Raw genomic sequence first — 24,379 nt, 5'->3', positions numbered from 1 at the left:
TAAGGATATGCAGCACCTGACAACACCCCTAAACCACCCCACACTACCAGCATTATAGCTCCAGATAACCACCCAACCCACCCACTGCTCCGGGCAATGCAGCAAAAAATAGTGCCCTTAACCCATCCCCCGCCATCCCCAGTACACGTTAGTGCACACAACCTGCCTCCCCCCACCACCCCCACGATTGCAGGCAGTGTAGCCCCGATAGTCAGCCAATCCCCCCTCTGCCAGCAATGCATCCCCGGAGAGCGCCCCCCAACCAGTCCCCAGCCACAAGCAGTGCAGCCTCGGGCACTGAGCCCCAATAGGACACCCAACCCCCGCCTCCAGAGGCGGCCAGTGCAGCCCCGGAAAACTCACCTACCCCACGACATTTCTACCACTCTGGCCGAGCTGCAGTGTCCGATGTCACCACCAATCACAGCGAGGCGAGTCACAGTGGCGCAGGCTCCAGCCTCCAGCATGCATCGATACCTCTCCCGTCTACTCGTCTTCCTGCCGGGCAGGACAAGCTCCCGCTGCCAGTCGCCCTCCTACCGGCAGGTCGCCCTCACCAACCCCAGCGAAACAGCGCCTGGGGCTCCAGGTGGAAACAGCTGGCAGCCGGTTTCCCCAGTTCTCCAACCCGTGTATTGAACGCCAACACCGAAGATCCTGACCTGACCTGATGCCAGACTCAGCCTGCTTTATATACATGCAGTGCCTGGACTACATGTTCTGATTGGATGAGAGGAAAACCTCTAGGCCTACGCTGATTGGACTTTGTTTTCATGCTGTGATTGGTTGTTTTAAGGCTCGCTCTCATCCAATCAGAGCATGATAATAAAGTGCAATCCGAGTGAGCCTGGAGGTTTTCTCTCATCCAATCAGAACACGCAGTTCAGGAATCCTCCTGTATATAAGCTCGGTGCATGACCGCTGCTGAAGGGAAGTCAGGCCCTTCCAGGTTCCCGTATTTTCCCGTAGAGCTGCTCGGTGCCGGCTTAGGGGACCCGGAATGGGTAATCACAGGCCTGTGAGGTTCCCGTATTTTCCCGTAGAGCTGCTCGGTGCCGGCTTAGAGGACCCGGAATGGGTAATCACAGGCCTGTGCTGGAGGCTGGAGCCGCTGCCGCGTGGCTCGCATCGCTGAGGTTGGTGGCGGCGGCGGCTACTGGAAACGGCAGCGCGGCTGGAGCGGTAAGACCAGGAAAATAGTTTTGGGATAGATGGAGGGAGGTAAAGAGGGTGATTAGTGTGAAGGGAAAAGAGGATAGCGAGCAGGAGAACGCGTTGCAAAAAGACGGTGGGGAAAAGGTGGTGGGAAAAAAGTTTTTGGGTAGATGGAGGGGAAAACAGGGTGGGGAGCAGAGGGAGGGAAGGTTTTACAGAAAGACGGTGGAAAAAAGTTTATGGGTAGTTGGAGTTGGAAAAGAGGGTGGCAGGTGGGAGGAGGAAAGAGAGGGTGGTAGAGGGGGAAATGGGGGCGAGCAGTAGGGAGAGAAGGTTTTGTGAAAAGACAGTGGGGAGAAAAGTTTTTGGATAGATAGAGGGAGGGAAAGAGGGTAACAAGCGAGGGAAGGAAAAAGAGGGTAGCCAGCGGGAGGAAGACAAGGTTTTGCAAAATGATAGTGGGCAGCAAAGAAACATGGTGGAGAAAGAAAAGACGGTGGGTAAAAAGTGTTTGGGTAGCTGGAGGGGAAAAGAGGGTGTCGAGGAGGAGGAAAGAGGGTGGCGAGAGGGAGCGGGAAAGAGGGTTGGGAAAAAAATGGGAAAATAATTGGGGGTAGATGGAGGGCAGAAAAGAGAGTGGCAGGCAGGCTAGGGCAAAGAAGACGACAAGTGGGAAAGGGGGGAAGACTGTGAAAGACGGTGGGGAAAATTCTGGGGGGTCGATGGAGGGGGAAAAGAGGGAGATGAGTAGAAGTGGGGAGACGGCTTTCAAAAAGACTATGGGAAATGTGTTCGGGTAAATGGAGAAGGGAAGGAGGAGCGGAGGAAAAGAATTTGGAAAAGTTTTTGGTAGATGAAGGGGGAAAAGACAGTGGTGAGCAGCAGGATCGGGGAGAACGCGTTGGGAAAAGGCGGGGGAAAATGTTTTTGCTTAGATGAAGGAGCAGAAGAGGGTGATGACAGTGGGACGGGGGAAAAGAAGGTGGCTAGGGAGAAGGCGAAAAGACGGTGGGAAAAAACTGGGGAAAGTGTTTGGGTAGATGGATGGGGAAAAGGGTGGTGAGCGGGAGAGTAGAGAAGGCTTTGCGAAATGGGGAAAAAATGCTGGGGAAAAAATGGTGGGGAAAATGTTTTGGGGTAGATGGAGGAAGAAAAAGGGTGGCGAGGGGGAGGGGGGCAAAGACGGTCGAGAAAAGAAAGTGGGAAAATAATGGTGGGGGACAAAGGTTTGGGGTAGATTTTTTAAATCAGATTATTTGTATTTTTGCTTTTGAGTAGTTTCAGTTATTTATGTATTTTGTGTGTTAACCCCTTGGCTGATGCACAGTTTGCAGATACTTCTTCCGTTCTCTGAGTTGTTTCTTCATTCTACTGATTGCTTCCTCTGCTTTGCAGAAGCTTTTAAGTTTTACGTAACTACGTCTTTGCTTTTGTTGCTTGTGTTTTTGATAAGTTTAATATAATGACATCTTTGCTTTTGTTGCTTGTGCTTTTGATGTCTGTCTGAAAAGTCCTTGTTTTAATCAATTTCGTGAAGCATTTATCCTATGTTTTCTTCTCTGGTAGTTTCATAGTTTGAGGTCCTACATTTAAATCTTTATTTTGAGTAGATTTTTGTGTATGGTAAGATAACGGTCTAGATGTATTCTTGTATATGTGGGTGTTGGGTTATCCTAGCACAGTTTATTGAACAGATTGTCCTTCCTAAATGTGTGCTCTTGATGCCTTTGTTAAAAATGAGTTGACCATAAATGCGTGAATTTATTTCTGATTTCTCTATTCTGTTTCACTTGTCTATGTCTGTCTGTCATTCCTTCGTTTCTCTGTTTCTCCCCCACCCCTTTTTTTGATAGTACCATGCTGTTTTGTTAGTACCATGCTTACTACAGGTTTGTAGTATGTTTTGAAGTTAGGTGTGATGCCTCCAGGTTTTCTTTTTATTCCAGATTCTTTTGTCTATCTGAGGTATTTTGCATTTCCATGTGAATTTTAGGATTTTTTTTTCTATTTCTATGAAGAATGTCTTTTGTAATTTAACATGGATTGCATTGATTCTGTAGATCACATTAGGTGATACAGATATTTTATGAATATTCTTCTAGTGCATGGGCACGGGATATCTTTCCATTTACTTGTGTCTGCTTTAATAGCTTTCATCTATGTTTTATAGTTTTCATTGTGGGATCTTTTGTCTTTGGTTAAGTTTATCCCTAAATATAATTTTTTTGGTAATGAAATCGCTTTCTTGATTTCTTTCTTAGATATTTCACTATTGGTACATGGGTGTGCTACTCATTTTTATATGTTGATATTGTATCTTGCAACTTGACTAAATTATTTCTAGTAGGTGATTTTGTGGAATCTTTACGATTATATATATGTGTGTATATATATGTGCACATGATCATGTCACCTGCAAACAGAGATGGTTTGACTTCCTTTTTTCCAGTTTGGATGCCTTTTATTTCATTCTCCTGTCTAATTGCCCTACCTAGGACTTCCGGTACTGTGACGAATAAAAGTGGTGTAAAAGTAGCCACACTTGTTCCGGGTCTTAAAGGAAGCACTTTTAACCTTTCCCCGTGGATTACGATGTTAGCTGTGGGTTTGTCATATATGGCCTTTATTGCGCGAGATATGTTCCTTCTGTACTTATGTTGTTCGGGTTTGGTCATGAAGGAATGTTGATTTTTATTTTTTTCCGCATCTGCTGAAATGATTATATGGTTTTTGCTCTTGATTCGCTGAATGTGATGTCGCACATTTAATTATTTGTGTTTTATTGAATCATCCTCATATTCCTGGGATGAATCCCACTTGATCAAGGCAGATCATTTTTTTATTGTGTTGTCAAATGCAATTTTCAAGTATTTTGCTGAGGATTTTTTTGCATCTGTGTTCATCAGGGATATTTAAAATGCCTGTGGTTTTCTTTTTGTGTTATTTCCTGGTCCGGTTTTTGTACCAGGGTCATGCTGTCCTCATAGAACAAGTTTTGAAGACTTCCTTTCTGTTCATTTTTTTGGGGAATATTTTGAGTAAAATTGGTATTAGCTCTTTTAAAAATGTTTGGTAAAATTCAGCAGTAAAACCATGATTGTGTTTTGTTTGACGGAAGACTTTTTATTACTGCTTTAATTACATTACTCATTATTGGTCTGTTCAGGTTGTTTTTTGTTTGTTTGTTTGTTTGATATGGAGTCTTGCTCTGTCGCCCAGGCTAGAGGGCAGTGGCATGGTCTCAGCTCACTGCAAGCTCCGCCTCCTGGGTTCACACCATTCTCCTGCCTCAGTCTCCCAATTAGCTGCGACTACAGGTGCCCGCCACCACGCCCGGCTAATTTTTTGTATTTTTAGTAGAGAGGGGGTTTCACCGTGTTAGCCAGGATGGTCTCAATCTCCTGACCTTGTGATTCACCCGCCTCAGTCTCCCAAAGTGCTGGGATTACAGGCGTGAGCCACTGTGCCCAGCCTCAGGTTTTTTATTTATCATTCTATCTTGGGAATTTGTTATGTGTCCAGAAATTTATTCACTTCTCCTAGATTTTTCAACTTGTTTTTACATAGGTGTTTTTAGTCTTCTCTTAGAATCCTTCATGTTTCTGTGTGATCAATTGTAATGTCTCCTTTTTCATCTATGATTTTGTTTTCTTTTTCTTTTCTTTAGACTAATTAAAGCTTGTCAATTTTGATTTTTTTCTGAAAGATCCAGCTCTTTGTTCCATTGACTTTTTGTACTTTTTGTTTCTGTTTTTAAAATTTCTTCTCTAATCTTTATGATATTCTTTCTACTAATTTTAGCATTTTATTTTTCTCGTTTTTCTCATTACTTGAGGTGTACTGTCAGGTTGGCTATTTGAGATCTTTCTACTTTTCTGATGTAGGCGTTTATAGCTATGCCCTTTTCCTCTTACAACTGCTTTTGCTGCATCCCACAGGATTTGTTATGTTGTGTTTCTATTCTTTTTTCAATAAATTTTTTATTTATTGGTTGTTCATGAGCATGTATTTTAATTTCCATATATTTGTAGAGTTTTTCCTCCTGCTACTGATTTCTAGTACTATTCCACTGTGGTCAGGAAAGATACTTGATATGATTTCAGTTTTTAAAAATGTGTTGTGACTTGTTTTTTGGCCTAACGCATAGTCTATCCTGGAGAATAATCCATATACTATTCAGTGGAATGTGCATTGTGCAGTTGCAGAGTGGAAAGCTGTGTAAGTGTTAGGTCCATTTGGTATAGAGTACAGTTTAACTGATGGTGTTTTGTTGTCTAGATGATCTGTCCATTGAGGATAGTGGGGTGTTGATTATAGTGGAGTGTTGAGGTATTCTGTTACTGTATTGCCGTCCATCTGTCCTTTAAGGTCTGTTAATATTTGCTTCTGTATTTAGTTGCTTGAGTGCCGGTTGCATATGCACTTGCAATTGTTATGCTGCTGTTTACTTCTTTCTCATTTTATAATTATCTCATTTTTTCTTTTTTTGACTGAAAGTATATATAATCTACGTACAGCTACTTCTGGTTTTTTTGTTTCCACTGGTATGGGATATCTTTTATCACCTCTTCACTTTCAGTCTATGTATGCGTATAGGTGAACTGAGTTTCTTGTAGGCAGTATGTAATTGGGTCTTGTCTTTTAATCCATTCAGCCACTCTGTGTTAATTGGAGAATTTAATTCATTTATATTCAAAGTTATTACTAACAGGTAAAAACATACTACTGCCATTTTTTACTGGTTTTCTGGTTGTTTTGCTGCTCTCTCTTTTTTCTTTTGTTCTTTCTCCCTTCCTCTTTTCTCTCAGATCTCTCTCGCTCTCTTTCCTTCTTTTCTTTCCTCCTTCCCTTCCTTCCTGTCTTTATTTGTAGTGAGGTAATTTTTTCTGGTAGTGTGTTTTAATTTCTTACTTTAAATTTTAGGGTGTCTATTATTGATTTTTGTTTTCTGATTACCATGAGGCTAAACAACGTAATTGTAACAAGTTGTTTTGAACTGAAGAAAACTCAGCTTTGATTTGTCCCAGCTACCCAGGAGGCTCAGGCGGGAGGATTGCTTGACCCTTGGAGGCCGAGGTTACAGTGGGTTGAGCTCGCGCGACTGCACTCTCCAGCCTGGGTGAGTGACAGAGTGAGACGTTGTCTCACAAAACAGATAAATAAATAAACAAACAAACAATAGCTGATAATGAATTCTGATTGTAAATTTTGAGCTGATGATTGATAAGGTATAAAGAAGACAGTGAAAATCATTCGTAATCTCATTACCCAAATATAACTACTCCTAATGTTTTGGTACATATGCTTCCTAATTCATAACTCTCCGTCTCTCTCTCTCTCTCTCTCACACACACACACACACACACACAAAATAGATACATTTTACACACAGATACAATTTTATTGTATCATTTTAAGAAAAATGGCTTTGTAATTTTTTGTTTAAAAATATAGTGAATATCTTTTGTGAATAATACTCATATAAAATATTATACATCTTAGTTTTAAGATTGTGGTTTCTGCTCTTTGGGGTGGCAGGTACATTCTTGCTAAAATGAATCATCTCGGTGTCTTTGATTTTCCTTCTCTCCCTTAGGCTATTGCTTTTGGAAGTAGGGCCTGGATCTCCCTCCTGTTTGCTTGGGGATAAACACATAGTATCATGGGGTTATGAACACATGTTGCCTGTGCCAGAGAGCAACACTGGCTCCAGTTTTGAAAATAAAGGTAATGTAAGAGTTTTTGCCCTCTGATTAATACTAAGATGTAAATAAAGTGGGTTTAGATCATTGTAGCAAATGATTTAGATATAACTCTGTGTGTTCCTTTTAATTAAGAGCTCAAGATTTCTATACAGTATGTGTATTGTGGGCTTTATCAGTAAAAGTATAAAAGCTGATACTGGGTGAGGTAAGAAAATGAATAGATTTTACTATCACCAGGAAAAGGTATCATCCATACACTCTTGCCAAGGAGACATGAATTACTTAAATTGACTTCTGGATATTTGAGTTTGAGAATGATAGTGTTAAGTTGAATTTTTTTGTTTGCTAATAGAATGTGAGGTTTTACTGCTTGATAATATTTCTTTTAGTAATTGATTGTGTGTGTTAATGAACCTTCCTGTCAAAAGCAAAAAACTGAAGAGGTTCAAGGGAGCATGAATTATTAACATCTCCTTTAAACAAATAGGCTAGATTTTTTTAAAATTTTCTTTTTGAGACAGAGTATTACTCTGCTGCCCAGGCTGGAGTGCAGTGGCAACATCTCTGCTAACTGCAACCTCTGCCTCCCAGTTTCAAGTGATTCTCCTGCCTCAGCCTCCTGAGTAGCTGGGATTACAGGTGCGTGCCACCACACCCAGCTGGTTATTGTATTTTTAGTGGAGATGGGGTTTCACCATGTTTGCCAGGCTGGTCTCAAACTCCTGACCTCAGGTGATCTGCCCTCCTTGGCTTCCCAAAGTGCTGGGATTACAGGCATGAGCCACCGCGCCTGCCCATCACCTTCTTACTTGGAGTCTTGTGTGAAACACACCACGGAATTCACATTTACTTACAGCTGGGGGAAGCTGCCCACTTTGTGTGATAAGGTTGGAGCCTCTCTGCCACACCTACCTGTGTGTCTCCACGTGTCCTCAGGCCTGCTGGGGGGCTGCCTTGCCCTGGTGTCTCCTGCAGAGGAAGGACGTGGCGTGTGTGGACAGCCAGCCTGGCGGTGGTGCGTAGTGACTGCCCAGCCAGTGGAAGCTGCTGCTCTTGCCTCTTCGGACCGTCCCTGCCCTGTCCAGGACGTCACTTCATCGAAACACTGCAGGTTCAGCCCAGTAGGAAAATGAGAACTGCTCTTTTTCTTTCTTTCTTTTTCTTTTTTTTTTTTTTTTAATACAGAGTCTCACTCTGTTGCCCAGGCTGGAGTACAGTGGTGTGATCTTGGCTCACTGCAAGCTCCACCTCCAGGGCTCAAGAGATTCTCCTGCCATAGCCTCCCAAGTAGCTGGGACTACAGGCACGTGCCACTATGCCCAGCTAATTTTTCTTTTGTATTTTTAGTAGAGACAGGCCAACCTAGTCTTTAACTCTTCTTTTTTTTTTTTCTTCTGAGACGGAGTCTCGCTCTGTCACCCAGGCTGGAGTGCAGTGAGTGGTGCGATCTCGGCTCACTGCAACCTACACCTCCCGGGTTCACGCCTTTCTCCTGCCTCAGCCTCCCGAGTAGCTGGGATTACAGGCGCCCGCCACCACACCCGGCTAATTTTTTGTATTTTTAGTAGACACGGGGTTTCACCGTGTTAGCCAGGATGGTCTTGAACTCCTGACCTTGTGATCCGCCCGCCTCGGCCTCCCAAAGTGCTGGGATTACAGGCGTGAGCCACCGCACCCAGCCTAGTCTTTAACCCTTGACCTCAACTGATCCATCTGCCTTGGCCTCCCAAAGTACTGGGGTTAGAAGCATGAGCCCCTGTGCCCGGCCAAACTTCCGTTTTCTTTCCTTTTCTTGGTATTTTGAAAGTGAACAGCCATGAAACAGCTTTTTCTTTTTCTTATTTTTTTTTTGGTAGAGACAAGGTCTCCCTAGGTGGCCCAGGCTGGTCTCAAACTCCTGGACTCAGCAGCCGGTGTTTTCAGCTGGTGCAGATCCAGCTAGTATGCTCGTTAGGCTTCTAGCTGAAGGAAGTGTCCACTGTAATCTCGCTGGCATCCCATCACCTTCCAGAAGCAGGACGTCCGCCAGCTGTGTGTGCTCTTGGCCCATGCTGAGCCTGTGCTCGGGGTGCTGGTCTTGCCTGTTTCCCAACCCCTTGTTTTGGGTGAGATCCCCGCCCAGCTGGCACGGGAAGGAGGATGGGGAGCGGTCACCACTGTGGTTTGTTGCACAGTGAGTTCAGTGGCTGTCCTGCCTGGGCCTGGCACCCATATTTCTCCCGCTTGGCTGCAGCTCCAGCCCTTCTCCGTCCCCCGTAGCTTCCTGCCCAGTCCCACACCGCACAGAACTCTAGCGTCCCCTCCCCTAGACTTTTACACACACCTGGTAAGTCGGGCCCGGGACCCACAGCTCCATAATGTGAGCTGTACACAGCCTGGCGGGTCGAGGTGCTAAGGTCGCCCCTCACCTTTACGAGGCCTCAGCTTATACCGGGTGTGCGAGCTCTGGGGCCCTCAGAGCCCAAGCTCCCCGCCTGAGGGTCTAGGGCCGTGGCCTCACCTGCCCATAGTCCTGCAGTGACCTCTGTCATGAGTCCAGCCGGCTCGAGCCGGGCGAGGAGCAGCAGTACCTGGACACGCTGAAGCAGCTGTCCAAGCGCATCAGTCCCCCGCACCGCATGGTCAACAAGATCGACAAGAACGAAGGTGGGCTGCGGCCGGGGTGGGGGCCAGCGCCCTGGGGATGCCACTGGGCTCGTGTCTTAGTGTCCCCTCTGCTGTCCCAGACAGAAAAAAGGACCTGAGCAAGATGAAGAGCCATCTAGACATTGCGACAGGCCTCTCTAAGCTGTGAACTTTGCCTACAGCCCACGGACGGTCCCCAAGGGCAGGGGTGGCCCAGCTGTGGACGGGCACTTGGTGGTGATGTGGGTTTAGCAAAGGCACCAGGCAGCTCTTTGGGCCCTGGACAGAGGCCTCCAAGGCTCCACTCGTGTGTGCTGGGCCTTTGAGTCCAGGCTTCATCTTGGCCAGTGCCCAGCCTTTGCCCTACTCCTGACCACTGCTGTGGCCCTCATGCTGGCCCATCACAGCCAGGCCTCATCCAGCCAGTAGCTGGGGGCCCAGCTTGCAGTGGCCTGACCATCAGCTGGCTGTGATGGGCCTGAACCTGACCTGGAGTTCTGCCCCTGACTTCCCAGTGACTGTGGGCAGGCAGCTGCATCTCAGTTACCCCATTTGCAGCCCATGTGTGCTGTCATGAAAATGAAACAAGACAGTGCTGGTGAGAAGCAGGCGGAAGGCAGGGCCACTGGCCACAGGCTGCTGTGAGCTCAGGCAGCACCTCAGAACTGCATGGGCATTGGCCTGTACCTCCCTCTCATCTAAACTCAGGCTGTCCCCGCACCCCCATCTAGAAGCGTCTCTCTGTTCTGCTTGTCTGGATAGAGTGCCAGTCACTATTGGGCGGTCCTCCGGGCCTCCCTGAGTTGATCCTTAGGGTTATAGGACTGGGTGGGACAGGGATTGGCCTAGATGTGACTGAGGCCTTCCCAGCCTGGTCAGGGGCCTGGCCACTGTCCCTTCTCTTGACCCATTGCCTCACTGCCAACAGGGATGGGCAGCTCCTGAGGGTGAGGGCCGCCTGCCTAGACTCTGGGTCTGGGAACAACTGGTCAGCTGAAGGGAGCTCCTGCAGAGGTGTCTGAGGGCGGAGGCCCAGTGGCGGTGGTTGGGATCCCACATCTGAGCCTGAGACCAGCCATGTCTCCCAGCCCTCCAGCACGGAGCTCAGCCTAAGTTCCCTCTCTCTGCAGGTCCCCTGAAGACCTTGCCAAAGTGTGACATCACCCTGGAGAAACTCAAGAATGACATGGCAGTGGTGAGTGGGATGCTGGGGACCCCTAGGGGAACTTTGGCTCCCCCAAGAGCTCCTGGAAGCACCGCAGGAGGGTCCTTCCAGGTCAGGGCGGCTGGGTGGGGGCTGGGCCTGACCTGAGACCCTGCCCACCAGGCCTCTTCCGGGCCAGGTTTGCTGTGCTGGGTGGGAACATGGGAGAAGTCCCCATCTGTCTGCGGCCCCCATGGGTGCCTCTGCCACCCGGCCCAGAGGAGTCAGGGGCTGTGGGGGTGGGGGATTACACCCAGGATCGGCCAACATTGTCTGCACAAGGGTGGAGGCTGAGAGGCCGGCCTTGGGAATCAGGCTGTGAGTGAGGACGGGCCTGGGGTGGGAAGGCCCCCTAAATGGAGAACCCTCAGGTCCTGGGCTGCTGACCATGCCCATCTTGCCTCCAACCCACTGCCCCGGTGCCGCTGACCAAACAGCAGCACCTGTGCCAGCAGCTCCTGGATGCCATCCTGGCCAACATCCGCTCACCTGTCTTCAGCCATTCCCCGCGCATTTGCTTCAGCCAAGACTGTCATCCACGGCCCACTCATCACGTACATCCAGCTGGGCTGGGCTTTGTGGAGGGCGGCTGGCCAGCCCTGGGCCATATGTGCCCAGTGTGGTCACCATGCTGCCTTCTCAAGGTCCCGTGGTATGCACCCAGAAGCATAGGCTTGAGGACGACCAGCGGCAGAGCACCCCCAGCGTGCTGCAAGGCAAGGTGGCCAGGCTGGACCCCAAGTGCATGATAAACCTGGACCCTTCTCACTGCAGCTACAATGGCGCCGTCCACTTGATCTGCAAGTTGGGCGAGTGTCCAGAAGCGTCAGGCTGGCGCTGGTTAGCAAACCTTGACCGCAGCCCCAGGCCTCTGCCGTTTGAGCCAGAGGGCACCGTGCCCAGACCCCGCCCTGTGTTCACGCTCCGCAGGCTGGCTGCCCTGTCTTCACATACACCGAGCCCAGGACAGACTAGCCGTGTCCCTGCCCCCGCCGCCAGAGCCCACGCACCCTCATCTCCCCAACACAGATGTGGCTCTGCTTGCCTGTGGCCCTAGGGAGGTGGTGGGCAGGACCTGTGGGTACCCATCAATGCAGGGCACTCCGGGCTTCAGGTTTGGAAATCTGAGAGTCAGAGAGACCTCCAGGCTTTGCCACAAGCCTCACCAGAACCTCCTCGGGTGTGAAGAGTCCTGTTCGGAAGCAGAGTTGTAAGGCAGTGCAGGCCGGGGCTTGTCCAGTCACAGGTACAGCCTCGTGTGTTGCAGACGACAAGGACCTCCCAAGTGTGCCACCACGTGCCCACCGACTGCCGTGCCCAGAGTCCGCGATGGATGGACCGACAGTGGCTGTACAGTGGGCAGACCCAGAGGAGCTGTCTGGGGGCTCAGGGCAGGCAGGGGTCGTTCGGGAAAACCAGGCTCCCTGTGCAGCAGGGACAGCCTCTGTGCACTCCAGCCCCTCCCAGCTCAGGCCCTTCCATCCCCTTTCTGGCTCGCCGTGTGCTGACAGGAGCAGGTTGTCCACCAGAGAGAGAGGGTCTCTGTTCTCTCCTGTGTCGTTTTGCCCCTTCATCTTGTGTCAGGTCAGCTGTCCAGGGTGGCTGTGTTCAGTGGCTGAGGGGTGAGAAAGCTGCGGCTCAAGGACAGACCCTGCTCTTCCCAGAGCCCACTAGGGAGCTCAGCACAGCTGACGTGTCCTACTAGTAGCTTGGGCACACAGGGCCCCATCTAGGTGACATGGCACCAGAGAGCCACGTTGACAGGGATCAGTCTCCCTGAGCCCAGAGCTGGCATACAGCAGAGCCAGGGCTAGGTCCCCAAGATTGTCAGAGGCAAAGCCCTGGGCTCCAAATTCTATTCAGATTCAGTTCTTCACTGATGATGAGGCTCTGGGAGGAGAGCCCTACAGCCAGGCAGGCAGCGTGCAGGGCGGCTCCTGGTGTTTCAGCCAATCCTGCTTGCAGGGTGGGTGTGCAGGGCCTGGGTGCGGTGCCGACTGCCTCAGGCTCACGTCCACTGTTCTGTTGCAGGCACCAAGCCCTTCCTCAGGTCGGTGCACCACTGCGTGACCTCCAGGCTGCCACAGCTCCCGGACAAGCGCTCAGTTACCACCTTGCTCAACACCTGTGCCCGGAGCACCCACCAGGCCTGCCTCCCGGCTACCTAGCCAGGACTGCAGGGATGGCCCGCAGCCTCATCGGGGCCAAGGACACACGCCTCCTGTCAGACACTTCTAGGTGTTGGCTTCCATGGAGAGCCTGGAGTTAGGTTAACTTTCCTCCTTTTCTCTTCTGCCTTGGGGATCTGCCAAGTGAAATCCCACACTTGCACAGACTGAGACGGGCGCGGTGGAGCGGGCTGCCTGCAGGGCGATGGCCGTCGTCTTGGAGAAGGTGTTCCATGTGACTTCCTCCACAAAGCCGGACACGGTCCCCAGCCACCGTCCTCGGGCTGCTCTCACCGCGGCCTGTCCAGGATCCGGGTCTGTCTCAGCAGCATCAGGGTGCGCTCAGGGTGTTAGAGCGTCTTGTGTGTGCTCGACACACCCCTGCTCCTTTCTATAGGAGAACACAGAGGACATAGGAAGCCCTTCAAACACACATGGGATTCTCTGCTCACAGTTTGGGGTTCAGGCTGCACTGCTTTGGGCAAGTGGGGCACCCCCTGGAGAAGCCCCTGAGTCCAGGGCACAGGCTGCCTGTCGGAGGCAGGGCTGGCCAATGGCTGCTGCCAGCTCCCTGGCACCAGCTGGGCTTCGGCCCTTGTGGCAATTCCTGCTGGGCACTGTGGGCCCCCAGGGAGCAGGGCCATCAGGGATCGTGCTGCCAGCACCCCTGTGCCACTTGTGTAAGGGCCGTGTCCCCATTGTGATGGATGAAGAGCGAGGCCCTCAGGACCCGCGTCCTCAGAACACCACGTGCTGCACCACCCAGAGAGAGCCTGGCAGTGGGCGGGGCCCCCATGCAGCGAGTGCCTCCCTGTGTTGCCCGCTCACCTGGGCACCGGCCAGCAGCCCTTTGGTGATCAGGTCCTCCCTTTTTATGCGAACTACCCCATCATCTGTGATTGTTATAATCTTGTGACTCCTGTGTGTGTCAGGAGTTGTCACTGTGTCCCCCTCTCCATGAACCTGGGCCTGCTGTCCTGTCAGGATGCTGTCAGCCTTGGGGCCGGCACTGTCCACTCTGGCCCCGAGCCTCAGCTCTCCTTTCTAACACACCATCCCATTCCTTGGCCTGGTTCATCCCCCAGCTTCCTGGCAAAGTTCCTGCTCCCTGAAGCAGGGAGAGGCTGAGATTAAAGCCAAGGAAGTGGGGCCATGGGCTTGGGAAGACTGTGGCTGGGTGAGGGTGGGCGCTAAGCTGGCCACCCCACTCCCGACGACATGGCTGTGCTGTGGTGGAAGGGGTGGTGCGGGCATGTCCACACTGTTCTGGAGACGGCTCTCCAAGGAGGAGGCCCGCCTGGCTGGACCTCTTTGTGGTGCTGTGTCAGGGCAGGAGAGGACGGCCTCTCGCCCCCAGGAGCGTGGAGTCTGGGCAGGAGACCAGAGTGATCATGTGTTTGGAACGCAGCTCCAGCCCAGCCAGGGGACCAGAAATGCCCTCCTACCTCCAGGGAGGATGTGCACGGCTCTGCCAATGCGCCTCTCCCAGGGCCGCTGGCAGGTCCCAGGATGAGCAAGACTGGGCTGCCCAGGCAGGTCTCTGCAGAGAGCAGGGGCTGGGCTAGGAGCCAGGGGCTGGGAATGGGAAGGGACACGACGCCTGATAGCCAGTGAGGAACCAGGCATACAACTTGGAAGTAAAGAAGCTTTATTTTCAGTTTCAACAGGTAAAGCGATACCTACTTCATCATGTGCTTTTTATGTAAATGCTAAATAGCAAAATAACAGAAAATAAATGGTTAGTTTAGAGATCAAGTACTTTATCTATTTTAAGTGTCATCTATCTTGGAATTCAGCCAGGCCTAAAAGTAGTGAAGTACCAGGAAATGCTATAGAGAACCAGTCTCCAGCTGCAGGTCGGTGGGCCTGGCACTGACCAGATGTGGGAGGCTCAAAGCACTGAGCGGCGCAGGCGCCGTGTCTGCATTGCTTTCAGCCTCTTCTGCCTCTCGGCAAAGTTGTTCTTCGGGGTCTGCTTCAGGGCAGGCAGGACGGCACGCTGCGCCACAGGGGGGCTCAGAAGCAGGCTGGGGGCGGGTACAGGGACTGTCACTGTGGGCATCCCTGGGAGTGGAGTGGTGGTGGAGTGGGGCCTGCATGGCCCTCACCGGGACCTAGAGAGGCCTCTGCGTGCTCTGCTTCTGCACCGCCACCGTCCCTTCCCCACTCCCTCCCTGGGGCCCAGGCTGCAGGGCTGCCCCACTGTCCCCATGCCCATGGGACTCACCATTTCTTCGAGAGGCCCTTAGTGGAGACCTTAGGAAAATGCATGGCTTCCTGGTCCCTGGGTGAAGGAAGAGTCCGCAGTGAGCTGTGGACAGGTGCCCGGGGGTGGGGCAGGGGTGCACCAGGCACTCACCTGGGAGAGCTGGACCCAGCCTCCTCTGGGGCCGCCTGGGGCCTCTGGCTCCTTTCCAGGAGGGACCTGAGGTGCTGCAGCTGAAAGGCAGGGGCAGGGGCGTGGTGGGGCCTGTGGCAGAGCCAGACCGCGCAGGGCCAACCCTACCACCCAGGGCCTCACCTCCTGGGTCTGCAGGAGGTTGGTGTTCCACAGTTCGCGGATGAGCACTTCGCACTGCTTCAGTGTGGTGGGTTTTCGCAGGTGAAGGGGCAGGCTCATTGGGGGGTGTGCCCCCGCCCCCATCATCTGCCTGCCCTGGTGCTGGCTGCTCCCCATACAGGCCGCGCCTGCGGTAGAGGCCTCTGCTTTCTCCTTTCTGAAAGAGTCATTGCAACAGCCAGAGGTGACCTGCCCACGTGTGTCTAACCACTCCCCCAGCGTACCTCCCCAGGCAGCGTCCAGGCCCATGTGGGGAAGAGGGCCTGGTTCCCTTCTCCCACTCGGCAGGGTGCTCTGGGCACCAGGTGGGGGTCTCTGGGACTGCGGCCTGTCCCTTTCTCCCCTCTGAAGGTGCCCTAAGGGTCAGATGGGCTTCAGTGGGTAACCAGCTAGCTGCCAGGCTGCTCTTGGTCGTGACCCCACACCCAGCGGGGCATCTTGCTCCAGGCCTGGTCTCGGGCTGTGCAGAGACGCAGGAGCCTGTCCTGCTGGTTGCGCTGCTAAAGTGTGCACTCTAGCATCCCAGGGCGGTCCCAGAAACTCAGGGATCATCAGAACCTGGTCCTGCTCTGTCCTGCTGGCCTAGTGCCCTCCAAAGGCAGGCTGTGGCCAAGGGGCAGCAGGAGCGCAACTCACTTTTCTTGGTGAGAACATTACTTTTCTCTGAGAAAGTGGTTTGGCGGCTGCTACTGGCCCCTCTTGTGGGCTCAGGTCAGCACAGGACCGCCGGGGGAGGGAGGAAGACAGCGCCCACCGATGGGTACAGCGTGGCCGCCATCCGCTGTCATGAGTCCTGGAGACAGGCCCCTGGAGCTAGGGGCAGAGCAGCTGGCTGACTGCAGGGCGCGAGCCTCATAAATGTAGTCACGGGGCCCTTCGGGTGCAGGCAAGCCTTACCTGGCCTGCCCTTGCACCCCCGAACACCCAAGCCTTACCTGGCCTGCCCTTGCACCCCCGAACACCCAAGCCTTACCTGGCCTGCCCCTGCACCCCAGGAACCTTGTCTAGCTTGCTGTTGTGAAGTAGGGGCTCCTCTTCCAGGTCTGCCTTCTGGGGGGCGTCAGCTTTCGAATCTTGCTTGTTGAAGGAGCCGGGCTGGGGCCTGGCCTGGCCTTGAGAGTTGGCTGCAAGTCAGACCCTACAAGGCCGGTCACTGCAGGCACCAACAGTCACTGCCCAAGTTTTCCAGGATCAGCTGTGTGTACCCAAGAAGCCCCTGCCCCTGCCTCAGTTTCCTCCTCTGTAAAGGGAGCCTGCCTTGGACGGTGCTGGGGGGAATCAATGAGCTGCTGAGGGTGAAGCCCATGGGTGGTGCCTGTGAACACTAGAACAACCAAGATAGTGGAGGCTGGCCCCATTTTGGGTAACATGAAACCGCACGAGAGGCTTGGGCCCAGCCTGCGTGGGTTTCCTCGGCAAGGACAAGGCCCATCTAGCGCCTGGGTTCATCTGGCCTCCAGCGGAGGCACAGTGGGGAAAAGAGGCTCTCTGCTCCCGGTTCACTTTGCAGAAGGTGCCATGAGCCCAGGGCTCTGTGGGCAGTGCCATCCTTCCTGTGTCCTGCCTTCTTGTGGCAGGAATACAGCCAAGCAGGGCTCCTGCTGGGCAGCCAGGGTACATCCTCCCTAGAAGGCCACCCGGGGAAGCCCCTCCGGCCTGCCTGCTGCCTCGCCTGGGGTGCCTGCCGTGAGGCCTTACTGCCCTGTGTCTGGCCCCCGGTCCTGCCCACCCCCGCTTAATCCCCTCCTGGTGGCTTCAACTCGCAGGGCTCTTTTCCGCTGCCCCTTCACCCCCAAATCCTTGAGCTTGGCCCAGCAGAGGGGGCCTGGGCAGCACCCCTAGTGGCCACCCAGGCTGGGGTCCCCGTGGGACACTCACCCCTGTGAGCGCGTGGACGCCAGCCTGCTCACCTGAGTTAGAGATGGACTTGACAGACGGGAAGCTGGACGTGGAGAGGCTGTCTGCAGGAGAGCACAGCGTCGGTGCTGCCACCCGCAAGACGCCCGTGCTTGCCTCCTGGCCTGTGTGTCCGTGAGGGGCCCTCCTTCAGCCTGGCAGGGCTGTGTCCTCCCGGCTCTACCCACACTCCACAGACGCAGACCCAGCACGCACCCAAGGGAGCAGAGGCCCCGGAAAGGTGGTTTCCTGAGGGGCCGTCTGGAAAGCCGGAGGGCTTGGGACACATGGAACAGCAGGTCCCGAGGGAGAGCATGGCCTCTTCCTGTGTCCCCTTCCTGTGTCCCGTCACGGCCCCCGGCACCACAGGGCTGAGGCTGCTGGCTGGGCCGCACTTTGCCCAGAACAGCTCACTGGAGTTGCTGCAGCGGCTAGGGAAGGGCCCTCCCTCGGCCCCATTCTCCGTGTCTGCCTGGGAAGGGGGAGCCCTAGGCACTGCCCCAGCTGTGATGTTCCCAGGCTGGTTCCATCCACCAGTCACATGTCCTGGTGTCATCCCCGGTCCCAAAAATAACCAGGAGTGTGCTCGAGACCACAACCCAGAATCCTGGGCTGGGTGGGGCCACTGTTGGGATGGGAAGTGCCTTGGACAAGTGGCAAGGAAACAGGACTCTGCTTCCTCCCTTTGTCCCCATGGTTGCTGCCCAGGCGGCAGGAAGGGATCCCTGGATGGAGTGTGTCCAGAGCCCCTCCCACAGGATGTCAGGACTCAGAGTCACAGGACTGGAAATCCTGGGCCTGGCCACAGCAGCAATCTGAGCTAAAGACCTAGCAGGGCAAGGGCTGTCTCAGGGGGTCCCTCCCATTTCAGCTCTGCTTGGAGGAGGGAGGGTCTGGAGTGCACCCTGTGCCCACTCCCCACTGCGATGATCTCAGGCCCTGGGCTTACTGAGAGCAGCACGAGCTGTGTTTGGCTGCATAACACCATCCAGCCACGGCTAGAGGTAGCGGCATCTGTCCAGGTACCCCAGAACCTGTCCCCACTGGGTTGGCATACAGGGGCAAGTGCAGCCAGGTGGGCAAGGACAGTCTGCAGGCACTTCCCTGGGTGGCAGGAGCATCCCCTCAGGCACTGAAGGGCCCAGTTCTCACCTTTCTTCTGTGATGTCTGATTCATTATGAGCTTGTAATGGAGATCTGGAAGCAAGCACAGGCTCTGCTCAGTGCTTGTGAAACCACAGCCGTTCTGAGAACAGCCTGGCCTCGCCGCTGAGCCTGCAGAGTCCTGGCTCCCCACTGGCTGGCTGGGCCCTGCCCCATGGGTCCCACGCTCCACCACACCTTTGCCGTGGGCATCAGGCCAGGAATGCCCCTGCCTGTTCCCGGCAGAGTCCACCCGGCATACCCGCCTCATCCATCTGAGATGACTGGAGGGCATCAACACAGCAGGCAGGGCCTGGGCTTTAGGGGTACAGAAGTGAATTCCAGAACCCCTGACCCTGGCGGGGTCATGATCCTGTGGGCATCAGGGACTGGGGGGGAAGCTCAAGAAGACATGAGGAAGAGGGGTCCTCAGGCTCAAGAAGACACGGGGAAGAGGGGTCCTCAGGCTCAAGAAGACACGGGGAAGAGGGGTCCTCAGGCTCAAGAAGACACGGGGAAGAGGGGTCCTCAGGCTCAAGAAGACACGGGGAAGAGGGGTCCTCAGGCTCAAGAAGACACGGGGAAGAGGGGTCCTCAGGCTCAAGAAGACACGGGGAAGAGGGGTCCTCAGGCTCAAGAAGACATGGGGAAGAGGGGTCCTCAGGCTCAAGAAGACATGGGGAAGAGGGGTCCTCAGGCTCAAGAAGACATGGGGAAGGGGGTCCTCAGGCTCAAGAAGACATGGGGAAGAGGGGTCCTCAGGCTCAAGAAGACATGGGGAAGAGGGGTCCTCAGGCTCAAGAAGACATGGGGAAGGGGGGTCCTCAGGCTCAAGAAGACATGGGGAAGGGGGGTCCTCAGGCTCAAGAAGACATGGGGAAGGGGGGTCCTCAGGCTCAAGAAGACATGGGGAAGAGGGGTCCTGACAAAACAGACGCCTGGTGATGGGACACTTGGCACTCAGGTGAAGCAGCACTAGGGAGCGGAGCGGGAGAGGCAGCTGCGGGCACTACTGCCCTTGCTGGAGCCCTCCTGAAGCAGAAGCGAGGAGCGAAGCCACATCCTGGCAGACCCTCGTTCTGCTGGGGGAGTGGGTGGGGTGGACGGGGGGGGGGGTGGTCCATGGGGGTGAGGAGCTGCTAAGGGTGCAGTTGGGAAGGCCTAGCCCGAGGACAGTGTGGGCACAGGCGAAGCGGTGGGGGGCATGCCCGCTCCTGATCTGATGTGTTTAGCTGGAGGAAATTCACTGAGCTGCGCACTCACACTTGGGCACGTTTCCCAAGTTTTTGTTTGTTTTTGTTTTGTGTTTTGTTTTTTTGAGACGGAGTCTCGCTCTGTCGCCCAGGCTGGAGTGCAGTGGCGCGATCTCGGCTCACTGCAACCTCCGCCTCCCGGGTTCACGCCATTCTCCTGCCTCAGCCTCCCGAGTAGCTGGGACTACAGGTGCTGCCACCTCGCCTGGCTAATTTTTTGTATTTTTTTAGTAGAGACGGGGTTTCACCGTGTTTGCCAGGATGGTCTCGGTCTCCTGACCTCGTGATCCACCCGCCTCGACCTCCCAAAGTGCTGGGATTAAGGCCTGAGCCACCGCGCCCAGCCCCCTCTATAAAGTTTTTAACAGGTGGGTCTGACCCTGCCTGGAGAGAAGAGGACTGGCTGAGTCAGCAGCTGAAATGATGCTGCCCCAGGAGACAGGCGGACAGGGTCGGCACTGCCCAGGGCCACGCGGGTCTCCCTCCGGGAGGAGGGGACAGCTCGGCATGGCAGGACCCGGGGCGGTCTTGCTGTCCTGTGATCCCCCGAGCCCGGGCGTGTGCTGGAGTCTGTCCTGTGTCCCCCCGAGCCCGGGCATGTGCTGGAGTCTGTCCTGTGTCTCCCCGAGCCCGGACCTGTGCTGGGGTCTGTCCCGTGTCCCTGAGCCCAGGCGTGTGCTGGAGTCTGTCCCGTGTCCCCGAGCCCGGGCGTGTGCTGGAGTCTGTCCCATGTCCCGGAGCCCGGGCGTGTGCTGGAGTCTGTCGTGTGTCCCCGAGCCCGGGCGTGTGCTGGAGTCTGTCGTGTGTCCCCGAGCCCGGGCGTGTGCTGGAGTCTGTCGTGTGTCCCCGAGCCCGGGCGTGTGCTGGAGTCTGTCGTGTGTCCCCGAGCCCGGGCGTGTGCTGGAGTCTGTCGTGTCCCCCCGAGCCCTGGCGTGTGCTGGAGTCTGTCCTGTGTCCCCGAGCCCGGGCGTGTGCTGGAGACTGTCCTGTGTCCCCCTGAACCCGGGCGTGTGCTGGAGTCTGTCCCGTGTCCCCAAGCCCGGGCGTGTGCTGGAGACTGTCCTGTGTCCCCGAGCCCGGGCCTGTGCTGGAGTCTGTCCCGTGCCCCCCCGAACCCGGGCGTGTGCTGGAGTCTGTCCTGTGTCCCCGAGCCCGGACCTGTGCTGGAGTCTGTCCCGTGTGTCCCCGAGCCCGGACCTGTGCTGGAGTCTGTCCCGTGTCCCCCCGAACCCGGGCGTGTGCTGGAGTCTGTCCTGTGTCCCCAAGCCCGGGCGTGTGCTGGAGACTGTCCCGTGTCCCCGAGCCCGGGCGTGTGCTGGAGTCTTTCCCGTGTCCCCCCGAACCCGGGCGTGTGCTGGAGTCTGTCCCGTGTCCCCGAGCCCAGGCCTGTGCTGGAGTCTGTCCCGTGTCCCCGAGCCCAGGCCTGTGCTGGAGTCTGTCCCGTGTCCCCGAGCCCGGGCGTGTGCTGGAGTCTGTCCCGTGTCCCCCCGAACCCGGGCGTGTGCTGGAGTCTGTCCCGTGTCCCCGAGCCCGGGCGTGTGCTGGAGTCTGTCCCGTGTCCCCGAGCCCGGGCCTGTGCTGGAGTCTGTCCTGTGTCCCCCGAGCCCGGGCGTGTGCTGGAGTCCTGTGTCCCCCGGAGCCCGGGCGTGTGCTGGAGACTGCCTTGTCCCCCGGAGCCCGGGCGTGTGCTGGAGTCTGTCCCGTGTCCCCCCGAACCCGGGCGTGTGCTGGAGTCTGTCCCGTGTCCCCGAGCCCGGGCGTGTGCTGGAGTCTGTCCCGTGTCCCCGAGCCCGGGCGTGTGCTGGAGTCTGTCCCGTGTCCCCCGAGCCCGGGCGTGTGCTGGAGTCTGTCCCGTGTCCCCCGGAGCCCGGGCGTGTGCTGGAGACTGTCCTTGTCCCGGAGCCCGGGCGTGTGCTGGAGTCTGTCCCGTGTCCCCGAGCCCGGGCCTGTGCTGGAGTCTGTCCCGTGTCCCCCGAGCCCGGGCGTGTGCTGGAGTCTGTCCCGTGTCCCCCGAGCCCGGGCGTGTGCTGGAGTCTGTCCCGTGTCCCCCGGAGCCCGGGCGTGTGCTGGAGACTGTCCTTGTCCCGGAGCCCGGGCGTGTGCTGGAGTCTGTCCCGTGTCCCCGAGCCCGGGCCTGTGCTGGAGTCTGTCCCGTGTCCCCGAGCCCGGGCCTGTGCTGGAGTCTGTCCCGTGTCCCCGAGCCCGGGCGTGTGCTGCAGTCTGTCCCGTGTCCCCGAGCCCGGGCCTGTGCTGCAGTCTGTCCCGTGTCCCCGAGCCCGGGCCTGTGCTGGAGTCTGTCCCGTGTCCCCGAGCCCGGGCCTGTGCTGGGGTCTGTCCCGTGTCCCCGATCCCGGACCTGTGCTGGGGTCTGTCCCGTGTCCCCGAGCCCGGGCGTGTGCTGGAGTCTGTCCCGTGTCCCCGAGCCCGGGCGTGTGCTGGAATCTGTCCCGTGTCCCCGAGCCCGGGCCTGTGCTGGAGTCTGTCCTGTGTCCCCCGAGCCCGGGCGTGTGCTGGAGTCCTGTGTCCCCCGGAGCCCGGGCGTGTTCTGGAGACTGTCCTTGTCCCCGAGCCCGGGCGTGTGCTGGAGTCTGTCCCGTGTCCCCGAGCCCAGGCCTGTGCTGGAGTCTGTCCCGTGTCCCCGAGCCCAGGCCTGTGCTGGAGTCTGTCCCGTGTCCCCGAGCCCGGGCGTGTGCTGGAGTCTGTCCCGTGTCCCCCGGAGCCCGGGCGTGTGCTGGAGACTGTCCTTGTCCCCGAGCCCGGGCCTGTGCTGGAGTCTGTCCCGTGTCCCCGAGCCCGGGCGTGTGCTGGAGTCTGTCCCGTGTCCCCGAGCCCGGGCGTGTGCTGGAGTCTGTCCCGTGTCCCCGAGCCCGGGCCTGTGCTGGAGTGTGTCCCGTGTCCCCGAGCCTGGGCCTGTGCTGGAGTCTGTCCCGTGTCCCCCGTAGCCCGGGCGTGTGCTGGAGTCTGTCCCGTGTCCCCCGAGCCCGGGCGTGTGCTGGAGTCTGTCCCGTGTCCCCGAGCCCGGGCCTGTGCTGGAGTCTGTCCCGTGTCCCCGAGCCCGGACCTGTGCTGGAGTCTGTCCCGTGTCCCCGAGCCCGGACCTGTGCTGGGGTCTGTCCCGTGTCCCCGAGCCCGGGCGTGTGCTGGGGTCTGTCCCGTGTCCCCGAGCCCGGGCCTGTGCTGGGGTCTGTCCCGTGTCCCCGAGCCCGGACCTGTGCTGGGGTCTGTCCCGTGTCCCCGAGCCCGGACCTGTGCTGGGGTCTGTCCCGTGTCCCCGAGCCCGGGCCTGTGCTGGAGTTCACGGCTGTGTTTCTGCACTGCGGGGGCGGCGGCGTTCGGGGTGCTGGGGAGGAAGCGCTGGCCTGGGTCCTGCCCGGCTCACCCTTGTTCTCCCGCTTCAGGTGCTCGATCTCCTCGTGGAGCTTGGCCAGCATCTCCGAGTGCTGCTGCTGCAGGAACTGCAGGCTCTTCTCCAGGTCCAGGTTCCGCTTCTGCGGGTCGCTGGGCCGGAGCTGCGGGCTCTGCGGCCTCCCGGACTGGACGCCCACGGAGGGGCGCTGGCGCCGGCGCCGGGAGCCCGGGGTGGGCGAGCTGGGGGGGCGCGTCCCCGCCACCACCCCCGCAACGCTCATCTCGCCATCGCCGGGACCTTCCCGCGGCCGCTGCACCCGGCTTGGCCCGGCAGCCCCGCCGGGCGCCGTCACCGTGGAAACCGCGCGGCGGCGGACGAGGCGGTTGGCGTGGGCGGGGCCTTGGCTGCTCCTCCCGGCTGAGGAGCGACTTCCGCGGCGTCCGGCCCGGCGGGGGCGCGCCCGTAACCCCCGAGCTTGGGGAGGCCGAGGCGGACGGATCACTTGAGGTCGGGAGTTCGTGACCAGCCTGACCAACATGGCGAAACCTCGACGCTACTAAACATACAAAATTTAGCGGGGTGGAGGCGGCGCCCGCAATCCCCGCTGCTCGGGAGGCTGGGGCAGGAGAGTCGCGTGCACCGGGAGGCAGAGGTTGCAGTGAGCCGGGATCGGTGCGCAGCCCTCCAACCTGGAAGCAGAGCGAGACTCTGTCTAAAAATAATTAAGCAAATAATAATAAAAAAAAGGCACCCAGGCATCCTTTCCAGCCTGGATGGAAAGTGAGACCCCGTCTCTGTAAAAATTAAAAGAAAAAAAAAACCGGGCAAGGTGGCTGGCCCCTGTAGTCTCAACTACTCGGGAGGCTGAGGCGGGAGGATCGCTGGAACCCCGGAGGTGGAGGCTGCAGTGAGCTATGATGGCACCACTGAACTCCAGCCTAGGCGACAGAGTGAGATGCTGCCTAAAAATAAGAGGCCGGGCACGGTGGCTCACGCCTGTAATCCCCGCTCCTCGGGAGGCTGAGGCAGGAGAATCACTTGAACCTGGGAGGCGCAGGTTGCAGTGAGCCAAGATTGCGCCATTGCACTCCGGCCTGGGCGGCAGGGTGAGACTCTGTCTCACAATAAATTAATTAAATTAATTAAAAAATAATAAAAATAAAAAGAAATACGTCTTTTTTTTTTTTTTTTTTTTTAACAAGGCCTGCCCTCAAAAAAAAAAAAAAAAAAAAAACACAGCCAGGCCAATCGTGATTTTACCAGATACCAACAAACCTGGAGGAAGAGAACATAACCTAACCCCAGCCTGCTCTGGCTCCCC

General features: G+C 56.0%; 2 protein-coding genes and 1 long non-coding RNA gene across 7 annotated transcripts in view; 1 reads left to right on the top strand and 2 right to left on the bottom strand.

The window, feature by feature from the left end:
• LOC103216852 (uncharacterized) overlaps positions 1-654 on the bottom strand; it is a 32,277-nt gene extending 31,623 nt beyond the window's left edge. The window contains exon 1 of the long non-coding RNA XR_012094152.1: positions 364-654. This is a non-coding gene — a long non-coding RNA (uncharacterized lncRNA). The remainder of the gene's footprint in view (positions 1-363) is intronic.
• A 174-nt stretch (positions 655-828) lies between these two features.
• On the top strand, positions 829-9,501 carry LOC103216847 (uncharacterized). The gene is made up of 5 exons (XM_073019575.1): positions 829-1,182; positions 6,183-6,274; positions 6,752-6,882; positions 7,797-7,971; positions 8,717-9,501. The coding sequence occupies exons 1-5, from the start codon at positions 1,075-1,077 to the stop codon at positions 8,820-8,822; spliced, it is 612 nt and encodes a 203-aa protein (XP_072875676.1). The 5' UTR covers positions 829-1,074; the 3' UTR covers positions 8,823-9,501.
• A 4,987-nt stretch (positions 9,502-14,488) lies between these two features.
• LOC103216850 (coiled-coil domain-containing protein 74B) lies at positions 14,489-23,600 on the bottom strand. Of its 5 annotated transcripts, none has more exons than XM_073019571.1 (8): positions 23,089-23,560; positions 18,466-18,510; positions 17,328-17,438; positions 16,391-16,529; positions 15,379-15,574; positions 15,217-15,296; positions 15,085-15,141; positions 14,489-14,884 (listed from the first exon to the last, which is right to left on the bottom strand). In XM_073019571.1, the coding sequence occupies exons 1-8, from the start codon at positions 23,336-23,338 to the stop codon at positions 14,749-14,751; spliced, it is 1,014 nt and encodes a 337-aa protein (XP_072875672.1). In that variant the 5' UTR covers positions 23,339-23,560; the 3' UTR covers positions 14,489-14,748. The 5 variants fall into 5 exon arrangements, with proteins under 5 accessions (XP_072875672.1, XP_007962758.3, XP_072875673.1 ...); XM_007964567.3 differs by having other exon boundaries at positions 17,328-17,378; positions 23,089-23,555; XM_073019572.1 differs by lacking the exons at positions 18,466-18,510; positions 23,089-23,560 and adding an exon at positions 17,530-18,451.
• Positions 23,601-24,379: the final 779 nt, after the last annotated feature.

This window comes from Chlorocebus sabaeus, chromosome 10 (assembly GCF_047675955.1).
Source record: "Chlorocebus sabaeus isolate Y175 chromosome 10, mChlSab1.0.hap1, whole genome shotgun sequence".
Lineage (NCBI taxonomy): Eukaryota > Metazoa > Chordata > Mammalia > Primates > Cercopithecidae > Chlorocebus > Chlorocebus sabaeus.
The sequence above is the reverse complement of the archived record's forward strand: the minus strand, read 5'-3'. Positions and strand labels throughout refer to the sequence as shown.